General features: G+C 48.4%; 1 protein-coding gene and 1 pseudogene across 1 annotated transcript; both read left to right on the plus strand.

Moving 5' to 3' along the window:
• Nucleotides 1–4,037: 4,037 nt before the first annotated feature.
• On the plus strand, nt 4,038–5,690 carry LOC119321435. The gene is made up of 3 exons (XM_037595117.1): nt 4,038–4,479; nt 4,692–4,927; nt 5,019–5,690. The coding sequence occupies exons 1-3, from the start codon at nt 4,038–4,040 to the stop codon at nt 5,688–5,690; spliced, it is 1,350 nt and encodes a 449-aa protein (XP_037451014.1).
• Nucleotides 5,691–7,769: 2,079 nt separating this feature from the next.
• LOC119321436 lies at nt 7,770–8,996 on the plus strand (annotated as a pseudogene).
• Nucleotides 8,997–11,485: the final 2,489 nt, after the last annotated feature.

Consider the following 11,485-nt stretch of genomic DNA (forward strand, 5'->3'; position numbering starts at 1 on the left):
AAATATGTTAAAAATCCAGGAGAAAAACCAACCTAGTGAATGAAAAAAGAAGAAAGAAAAACCTAAAAATAAACCAAAACCAGAAAAAAAAACATAATAAGTAAGAGAAATGAAACGTAAAGAAATCTGGGCAACGAATGAGCCCCAACACGACGCAAATTTACTTGTTCAACCCGACGCAAATTTTCAAACGAGTCCGAATCGGTGGTGGAAATTATGAACGGAAAAAAAGCCTCTCATAGGAGCCTTTTTTCCTGAAATAATTGGGCATTTACGTGACTACGTACAAAGAAAGGGAGTTTTTTTTGTAAAAAACTTGCCACGTCACCACCCGACAGGCGGGCCCAACCAGTTAGTTTTTCTGTCAATACGTATAAACAGCAATTTAGCCTCTTTTGCAACGACTCGCCCCAAAGTTGGTACTGACATGTAAAAATTACCAATCTTGGTACCAATCTGCTTCCAATGCCCCAATTGTGGTACTTCTGTGCAATTTACTCCATGAGACATGATGGGCCGGCTCATGGGAGGAAGTGTGGGCTACTTTTCCGGGTCAAGTCATAGGTGGGCTGCGTGGAAGGGAGAACGGATCGTACCACGTCGGGAGGAGGTCGAACCATGAGGAGGATACCCGCGCGTGTGCTGGCCATTGTGTCAAGGAAAACATTTAAAATAAACCAACTGATCCAATGGTCCCGTAAGCCGCGCAGCCGTTGGATCTTTCTCGATCGAGTGGACCACATGAAGGCAGCGTTGAGGTGAGGGAAGCTTCCTAAGATCATCTCCAACAGCCGCGCGATATAAGCGCCACGCTGGAAAAATATAGTTTTTTTTGCGCGCGCTCCAGCGGAGGCCCAAAAAAGCGTGTGCGGCAAAAATGGTTCGGCGCGCGGTGCGAAACGGCATCGCGCCCCGCTTATTTTGTGTACCCGCTCCCGCGTGTTGCACACTCAAGCGCCCGCGCCGCGACTTCCACCTACCGCCATTCCAGGCGCTGGCGTCGCCACCCGCACCATCCCATTTGCTCCGGCGACCCGACGGCGCTTCGCCGGCGTATCCCCGCAACGTCGCTGCTTCCTCCATCTTCCTCTAGTCGCCGCCACCCCTCGCGCATGCCATGCCTCTGACGAACAACGCCCGACCACCCACCGCCGCTCGGCGCCCACAAGGTGTTCGACAGAACGCTTGCAAGGTATGTATTGCTTCAACTTCACATTTTTTAGATGAACTTGGCGCATGTTGTTTATAGTTTTTATAGACTAGTCTAATTCAATATTGTAGATGAGTTCATCATATGATTCTTCCGAAGAAGAATTTGATATTAAAGAGGAGGAGGATCTTGCAATGATTCTAGCTATGCACATCAATAAAAAGCCGAAGCATGGTGGTTCGGTTATGGGTCGGCAGAAAATTTGGAGGGATAAGATCGATGCTGGTAACAGATTGATGAGGCACTATTTTGTGGATAATCCCGTGTACCCCGACTCGTACTTCGGGCGCCGGTTTAGGATGAGCACCGAGTTGTTCACGCACATTGCAAAGAAACTGGCGAGCCATGATCGGTTTTTTCAGCAAAGGAGGAATGCTACCAGAGAACTCGGGCATAGCACGTTTCAAAAGGTGACAGCCGCTTTGCGTACGTTGGCATACGGTATTCCGGTTGATCTAGTTGATGACCGCTTGGCCATGGATGAGAGTCAAGCCATCATGTGTGTCAAGCGTTTCACAGTCGGAATTGTGCAAGTGTTTGGTCCGGAGTATTTGAGATCTCCCAATGCTGAAGACGTCGCAAGGCTTTTGGAGATGAACAAAGCTCGTGGGTTTCCATATATGCTTGGCTTAAAAGATTGCATGCATTAGAGTTGGAAGAACTGTCCTAAGGCATGGCATGGGCAATTCCACGACCAGAAAAAGGGTTCCACTATAATTCTTGAAGCGGTGGCCGATCAAGAGACTTGGATTTGGCATGCTTTTATTTGGAATGCCTGGATCTTTGAATGACGTCAACGTTGTTAATCGGTCACCACTCATGAATAAAATTGCAAATGGTGAACTGCCACCGGTGCAGTTTGTAGCAAATGGAGATGTGGAGAGAACTTTTTGGATTTTGCAAGCCCAATTTGCTATTGTGAGAGGACCGGCTAGATTTTGAGATCAAAAGATCCTTTGATACATCATGCACGCTTGTGTGATCATCCATAACATGATCATCGAGAATGAGCATGGCCAATATTTAGACTACTCTCTACGAACTCTTGGGACATCCCATGCGAGTGCGGCGAAGTGCTGCGAGGGTGGCCCGGTTTGTTGGCTCCTATCATGCCATTTGACGTGCCGAAGCGCATGATGATCTTCAGAAGGATCTCATCAGGAAGTGGTGGACATGGAATGGCCGACAAAACGCATGATGATTTGTATATTTAAGTTGTACGTTTGATATTGTAGTGTCGAACTATTTGTTGTATTGGAAGATAAACTATTTGTCTGAGTTGTAATAAAATTAAACTATTTATTGTTGATTATTTTTTATGTGTTTGATCTTCTTGCTTTTGTTTAAAGTGTCATATATTGTTTGGGCTGGGCGCGCATTGTTTTTTTTTTTTTTGCAGCGCTTACTGAAGCGGCTCGACGCGCTATAGTTTGCAGCGGGCGCTAGAGCTGACGTTGTAAAGCCTTTTTTTTACGCGCGCCTGTTGACAACGCTCTGAATGCGAGCGCCTGAACCTTATCCTCTCGCTCGCCCTCTCTATCCATTCGTCTTTCTCCATCCCCTTTCCTCCCACATAGCCAGCAATGGCCGTCATCACGCATTGACCGGCCAACCCACCAACAGGTGTTACTCTGACGAGGCTTCCCAACAATACTGCAAGGATGGATGCCACATGAGCTGCTGCAAGGCGATGCGTCGCTGAAGCCGTTGTGCTGCATGGTCGGCGCGCCGTCGCCGGCGTTGTGCTGCAATGTTGTCGCCGCCGTGGAAACTGCACCCACATTTGCAGCAGCCCTTGTCCCGTCGACGTGCTACAATACCACCTTCATTGCCGCAGTTGCTTTTTGCACCGTCAATCGTGCTGCAAGGTCGCCATCGTCGGGCTGCCACCGCTACCGTCGTGCTGGAAGGTCGCCGATGCTGCATCGCCGTCGGCGGAGCTACAACGCAACGAGCGTGCTGCTTCGAGCCGGATCCTAGCGCCGCCGGAGCTACAATGCAGCATCGTTCGTGGTGGTGACGGCGGCGCTGCAACCTGAAGATCTTGCTGACGACTGCAGATGCTGTGGGATAGCCGGCGCTGCAACCGCAGGATGCCGTCAGCGGCGGGCGCTGCAAAGCAACGAGCGCGGTGCACGGTGCTTCAATTCAAAGATCTCGCCGGCGACACATGCTTCAATGCAGCAGCGGCGAAGCTAGAAAGCAGCATCCATGGAGGCACACCAGCGACGGTGGTGGTGTCCAGCGTAACCCTCTTGCTATGTTTGGCAGTAATCAAACCTGCTGCATAGCGACGGATGAAACCAACAGTGGCCGGCGTCGCACCTCACCGGGGCTGCGCTTGTCGGCGTGTCGTGCTGCTGGAAGTTCGTTTGGGCAGGTGTAGCGACAGGGCGTCGTGCTGCAGAGGTTGTCTCAGGGCGTCGTGTGGCAAGGCGCCGTTCGTCGTCGGCAGGCCGTCATGTTGCTGCGTATGCTTGGGGAGCAGTGGATGGAAGACGAGAGGATGAAGGAAGACCCGCTGCCTTAGGTGGATTGAACGGCCACCATCGCCAGATCTGACGGCGGGCTAGGCGGATGATTTCCTAATTCAAATCGGAGATGGAGTACTCCGTCCAAGTTTAGAAAAGGAACGAAAAAGTCAATCTCAACTGTAACCTGCAGGACTCCGAATCCTATTACGACTCCGGTCGAGGAGAACCTAGCCGGCATATATAAGTACGTACGTAGTACTCCGAATCAATTATCAAACTGAACCCAAACACGTCCTCTCACCAGCGCCGTGGCCGTCGCCTGAGTCTTCTGCCTATTTGATCAGCGGATTGAGATGGAGGCATCAGCCGGCAGATCAACGAGCACAGAGACGCAGGCGCCCAAGGAATTGGAGATGTCGGCGCCGATGGATCGGGATGGTACCCACGAGGAGCAGGTGCCGCAGACCGAGTCTGAATTCAAATCAGAGATGGGGGCAGGGTCAGTGATGGGTTCAGACACCAACGAGGGGACGTCCACCATCAAATCAGCCGAGTTGATAATTGAACCTGCAGATCGCAGCCCCAGCAATACAATTGCCAGATTGGAACAGTGCTCCGTCCAAGATGATACCGATCATGGCAGGATGGACAGAGGCAAATCAGGCACACTGTTGACCATGAATGAGAAGGATAAGGCCGCTGAGGAGATGGCTCACGAGGCGGAGATGTTCGCTTTGTACATTGAGAGTTGGGAATCTGAATGGAGCAAAACCTGCGGTTCCTTCACAGACCAAAGTGAGCAACTAACAATTCACTCTTGTTTACCTAGTACGGATCATGCCAGATCGCCCCTTGATTAGTAATTTAAAGAAAAGGGTTGGTTCCTTGAAACTTCAGGATGGGATCGATTTACTTAATTTGCTGCTTACTTAGTTCATGCATGTTAACTAATTAGTAGAATATTTCATTTCTAACAAACGCCTCATTTGCTTGTGTGCTGCATGCAGCGGTGCTGAGTTCCACGTGTTTTGTGCACTATACACCTGGACGCATGCCACGGATCCGTTGTGGGTCTACCCCCGACACCTTGCAGGTCTTCTCCGTCAAGCTTGCAGAAATAACCGGTGGCCTCCAGTGGCCATTGTCTGTGTATGGCGTGGTTGCCGCACGAGACACCGTGGATCACAACCGCAACCTTATCTTCTCTTGCGATAGGAGCCACGCCCAAGAACTGAAACAGGATGTGCGTATGCTACTACCCTTTTATTTTCTTTTGCAGATCTTGTGCACGCCTCTCTTGTTGATTAATGGGGTGAAACTGATGGTGTCTGCAGGATAATTTTTTGCACTTGATTGGCCCGTCCCGTGCAATTGTGTTTGAGGACATGCTCGACTTCGAAATCCAACTAAAAGTGAAAGGTACAACCCAGTCTGAAGATGAAGCATTGATCAGACATGTATGCAGTTACGCGGGAGGAGGATACGGCCCTGGTGTAACTATTGGGAACTGTTTTTGCAAACTAGAGTTATGCCTGCAGCGAGTTACTCGATCGGTCCAGGCCACTATCGTGAGTGTCCAGGTTGTGAAAGGGTCATGGCCCTTTGAATATGGCGGACGAGTTGCCTGCTACTCGCTGTCAGGGGAATTTATGCCCACCGAGAGGGGAGTTGTTCGTGTTATTGATCCCTCGTCTAGCCAAATTGTGCTGCAGGATACAAAAGATGGAGCGGAACTGAAAGGTTTTCATGGTTATGTGCATCTTTCGAGGCGACTTGTTTCGGTAGAGATTAGAGGGATGTTGGATGTTGAGATACAAGCCTACTCCAAATCTGGTGATACCGCTACACGAGGTCATGTCCGTCTCCTGCCCAAACTTTGCAACATAAGCCAAGAGAAATGTGACCTAGATGGCGCTGAGGTAGTGGTTACTGTTGCTTGGTCTCTTATCCCTACAGACAAGCGAGACATCATGGCAGAGGGATGGAGCGGAGGGAAGGTTATTTGAAGCTTGTGGTGGGAGATTTGTAGTGGGCAAGGGTAAATGGAGTTGCAAAATTAAGAGAACACCAACTTATTTCCATGTGGTTTATATTGGAGTTTGATATAATTTATGTACTCTCTCCTTTCTTGTTTACTCTATATATTAGTTTTACCTTAACTCAAACTTCGTAAATTTTGATCAAGTTTATAGGAAAAACATTAGCATCTACAATAGTAAATCAACACCGATATTAGATTCGCCACTCAATATATTTTCACATAATTAAAAGAGGATATACAAATGGTGTGTATATAAGTTGTAATTAAGTGGACATGCACGTTCACAACAACAAGAAACTTGCGAACCAACATGTGGTTGGATGTTTAGGAGGACAGTGGTATCCCCAGCCCATCAAAGATCAAATCCAATACTTGAAATTGCTGCTCGCATTATTCCTGCGTTTATATCAAGTTTTCGGCATTGTTCGTTCAGTGGGACATTTCCTTCGACTGCGAGGCGCTTATAATGACTTCATAAAATCTCAAGATACTATGCCAGATCAGTCTTTTGGAGGTGCTCATAGGGATAGGATGTTCGTGTGGGCGTTCATAGAACTGAGTTTATGTGGACGACTTCAATTATACCGTGCTAAAAAAAAAACAAGAAACGTTCGTGGCTCTGCTATTCTTTTTTTTACTTTACACAATCTCTCTTTCCACACCATCTTTTTTTGTGGGAAAAACTTCTAAACTATTTATCTTCAATCATGGTAGTATAACGAACACTAGAAATAATAAAAATTACATCTAGGTCCGTAGACCGCCCAGCGAGCACTACAAGCACTGAAGCAAGCCGAAGACGCACCGCTGTTATCGTCCCTCCCTCGTCAGAGCCGGGCAAACTTTGTTGTAGTAGACAGTCAGAAAGCCATCATGCTGAGGCTTCATAGAACCAACACATTAGAACAACAACCGCCACAGATGAAGAGTGTGTGCAATGACCATGGCAACTATGTGCCCTTCTATTCAGTGGCGGAGCCACCGTGCAAGCATTGGGTTCAAGTGAACCCAATGGATTTTGCCAGCTACGTGCTAGTAGATGCATACTTGCTTCATGTGAACCCAGTAAAAATTCCTAGTTGACCCAATGGCCAAATTGTTGTAAGATAATTTAAAATCAGACAATACACTTCACATATTAGTACCGAGTTCTCACAACAAGTCATGAAGTGAACCCAATGGCCAAATTTTCTGGCTCCGCCCCTGCTTCTATTCCGTTTGAGCGGGTCGTGTACACGACGAAACTTCACATTCCAATAGAAGACTGCATTGATGAATGTGAGGAAGCTCATTGTTGGGGGTCTACTGGAGGAGCTCGATCGGTAGGCGAGAAGGAAGACAGTAGGGCATGGGTGTCGAGAGTTGAGATAGAGAAGCGTGTGAAGAAGTTGATGGCGGACTGGGACGAGAAGATGATGATGGACCAAAATAAGGAAGTATGAGATGAATAACAGTGTCTTCCTTAGGATAGGTCGATTAAACTGTGGCGCTGATAGTGTGGTTTGGGTTTATGAGTTTCTTTGGACCTTAAGACTTTGTTACGTTCTTATTTAATAATATGGCTGCATGCATCTATTGATGCAGAGGCCGGAGATCGTCCTCATTTTTTTTTAAAAAATAGTGTGGTTTGGGCCTCGAGAGATTTCAGTTTGCTTGGTGCGGGCATCTTTCTTTCCCCCGAATTGGCGCGCGTGTGACATACTGCACGTAGGGCATGCTTGTTGGTCTGGCTGTTTTTCCTTTTTTTTCTACGATAAGAAAAGAAAAGAAAACTAAAATCAATCTAATTAACCAGCCTCCAGATTGTAACCGACTCGGACTCTGATCGATTTGAACCTAGCTTGCACCTATAACTGAACCCAAACACACCTCTATCCTCTCACACGCGCCGCCGCTGCCGCCTGAGTTTTGTCTATTTGAACGATCAACGAAGGAAAAGCCAGGCCCGCGCGCACCGGGGTAGCGAGACGATGGAGGGATCAGCTGCCTCACCAGGGGATGGGAGACGTCGGCGGCGATGGCTCCGGACGATAAAGACGAGGAGATGGCTCATGAGGCGGAGAGATTCGGTTGGTACATTAGTTACTGGGAGTCTGCATGGAGCAGAACCTGCGGTTTCTTCATAGACCAAAGTGAGTAACCGACATATCGCATTGTTTTCCAAGATCGCCTTGAAACTTCAAGACGGGATCGCTGTACTGTACTCCTTAATTTGCTGTTTATTGACACACGCTTCACCTTTCTACAGCTGCGCTGAGTTCCATGCAATATACACACTACACCCCCGGACGCATGCCAACCAACAGCGCCGGGTGCACCCCGGAGACCTTGCAGATCATCTCCATCAAGCTCGCGGAAATAGCTGGTCGCCTTCAGTGGCCATTGTCTGTGTATGGCGTGGTTGCCGCCCGCGACATCGTGGATCACAACTGCAACATTCTCTTCTCGTGCGTTAGGAGTCGGGCCCAGGAGCTCACACAAGATGTACGTATATGCTACTCTCTTTGATCTTTTTTTCTTTCGGAGATCTTGTGCGCCGCTACATTAGTCTTCTCTGATTGATTAATATGGTTACTGATGGTGCTTGCATGCAGGATCCTTTTTTGCGGTTGACTGGCCCGACCCGTGCAATTGTGTGTTCGGACACGGTCGAACTTGAAATCCAACTAAAAGTGAAAGGTACAACACAGTCTCAAGATGAAGCATTGATCAGATGTGCACATGTCTGCACTGGAGGATATGGTCATGGTGTATCTACAATTTGCTATAAGAACTCTCTCTGCACACTTGAGTTATGTTTGCAGCGAGTTGCTCAAACGGTCCAGGCCACTATCTTGGGCATCCAAGTTGTGAAAGGGTCATGGCCTTTTGAATATGGCGCACGAGTTGCTTGCTCCTCGCTATCAGGTGAAATTGTGTGCACTGATGCTGGACTCGCTCGCATAATTAATCCCTCGTCTAGCCAAATTTTGTTGCTCGATTCAAAAGATGGAGCAAAACTGAAAGGTTTGATGGCCACCTGCATGTGTGGAGGCAAGTTGTCTCTGTAGGAACTAGAGGAGAATTGGGCGTTGAGATACAAGCCTACTCCAAATCTGGTGATGTCGCTACACAGGGTCATGTCAGTTTCATGACCAAATTTTGCAACATAAGCCAGGAGAAATGTGCCCTTGATGGCGCTGATGTGCTGATTACTGTTGCTTGGTCCCTTGTCCCTACGGAAAGGTGTTTAATCGTGGATGACGGAAGCCGCAGAGGGAATCTTGTTTGAAGCTAGAAGATATTAGTCGGGGAATACTAAAAGGAGAGAGCAAATCAACAGAACACCAAGCAAACCCCTACTCTAATTTACATGTAGCTTATTAGAGGTTGCTAGTATATCTGTATTTGTTAGCTATGTAATTTGACCAACTATTTGTGTACAGACTGTAAAGTCTAGGTTATGTTGTGTGTAAATGCCACATATGCGTGGCCATTTGCATAGATTGTGTGCCAGTGCTACTTAACCTATACTCAAATTAGGGCGTGTGGCACAACATGTGCCTTAACTAAGAAATCAATCAATCAATCTTCTTTAACAAGCGATTCAGGCACGTCAGATAGCCCTTTTATAATGCAAAAGTGGATATGTCTTTTTTTTTCCACGAAACTTTGGTAGGGATGGCACCAAGCTACTTAATTTGCTGCTTATCAAGTTATATTGTAATTTCCGTGAATTGTTCTTTCTTTGTACATTCAATAAAATGTTGTATGATGGCACTTACCATGATTAATTAGTGAAGTTGTCCGGCTTTATCTTGCTGGCATATGCATGCGTTGTTTTTCTACCTAATTATGGGAAATGAAGAATGCTACATTTGTAGCACTAGATCTTCAGATCTGGTTGGCAGATGACGTTTCTGGGCATTCAGGTGAACTGCATTGGCGACAATCGTATAGGATTACCCGACCGGCCCTCTCTCCCGCTCCCCCTTCCCTTCGTCGCCATCGGCTCGCCACGGGGCCGCCGGTGATTGTTGCGGCGAGGATCTGGTCGCGCCGTCCTCCATCGGGGGGCTCCGAAATCATGGTGGCGGCCTCAAGTGGTTGTGCATCGCCGGCTTGCAGCTAGCGGGAGCCTCTGGTTCTGGCCGACGGCCTTGACTGCACATGCATCGAGGTCAATGCCCCCTGCCACGATGCCCCATGTTGCTCGCGTGCCCCCGCAAGAGATCGTCCTCCGTAGGTGCGGTGGCAGAGGCCTTGCATGAGGATCGAAGGCATGTGGGTCGCAGAGCTTCCCCCGGTTTGGCAGCGCCGCCCTGCTGATCCGACGACGTGGCTCTGCTCGAGATTCGTGGCTAGCAGACTGCGGCGCCCCTTGCTGGTGCTGCCGGGACGGTGGGCTTGGGGTCGCGGGTGCTGCAGTGAGGACATCAAAAAATCTGCCTTTTGTACTCCTAGATCCAGCCATGTCGGCCTCGGGACCGACGGGCCTCAGCAGGGGTCTCTCCGGCAAGACAGTAATCAGAAGTGGTGTTCTTCATCGTCGTTGTTGACCCGTTTGGTGACCACTCCAGCCTACAACGGTGGCCTTGCTGCTGAATGCGGTGATCACCGAAAGGTTTTCATGTGGGTTTCTCCCTCCAGATCTGGTGTTTGCCTTTAGCCATGAGATGCATTCTATGGACCACGGCTTGACGCGGAGGGTATAATTGTGCAACGGCGGCGGGTCATCGCATGTAGATGTTGGGATCGCAGAAAAGTGATTGTGGTAACACATGATGGACTTCGAGGTTGGTGCTACTCGTGCACCTGGTCTCGAGCTCCAGGGTAAAAACCTAGGTCATACCTGACAATGATGATGTTTTTACGGCATTACCTTTTTGAAGGCATTGCTCGGATATGCTCAAATTGGTTCTTCGGGGTGAGAACCTAGAATCTGGCCTTTGATAATTGGATCCGGTGACAACAACGCTTAAGCATCGCTCCCTTTCTGAAGGCATTGCCATTGAAAAATATTTTCGCACTTGTGGTATCATGAGATGTTTGGTGCGGATATGGTCATTGATGTAGTTTGTTGATCGCGGATTCGATCACTTCGGGGTTTTTCTCCTTTCCCTCGCTTTAGGCATAACCTTGATCTTTTATGACGTTGTTATTTGTCGGCGTGTTTTTTCTGTGTGTTTGTGTTGCTCGTGTGCATCCTGTCTATGTAGAGGCCGGGTGTGTGTTCATTTTGTTTGTATCACCTTGATGCTTTATTTTGTGTCTATAAAATCAACCTTTTGTCCGGAAAAAGTTGATCGACATGTACTCGTCTCTTTTCGGAGTACAAAAGGAGACGGATTTCAGGTGTGTGATTACTGTGTTTGCTTTATCTTGATGCTTCATTCTGCACCAAGATTCATGCGCTTGGTCCAACGACGGGCACCACATTCGCTGCGAATCGAGAAATAAAGATCTAGACCCTTCCCGAGCTCTCTCAGAGCTCAGCGATCATGGGCCGTCGGATCCGTTTGCTTGATGCGTTTTCAGGCGTTGGATCAAGCCGCTGGAAGAGCTGGGCCGTCGGATAAAAAAAAAGAGCTGTAGCAATGAATAGTTACTCCCGCTGTAAAGATCTCGTGCCACCGCGGGTAATTCCCAGAGCCCGCCGAGGGCATTTCCGACATTTCGCCTGGTTGGGAAAATATCCAATCGGTCTCGACCCTAGCCGTTGCCCAATCCTCGTGGCCTCTCTCCTCCACTGCCCAATCGCCTCCCTCTCTCCCTCCCGCA

This window comes from Triticum dicoccoides, chromosome 6B, assembly GCF_002162155.2.
Source record: "Triticum dicoccoides isolate Atlit2015 ecotype Zavitan chromosome 6B, WEW_v2.0, whole genome shotgun sequence".
NCBI classification, from domain to species: Eukaryota; Viridiplantae; Streptophyta; class Magnoliopsida; order Poales; family Poaceae; genus Triticum; species Triticum dicoccoides.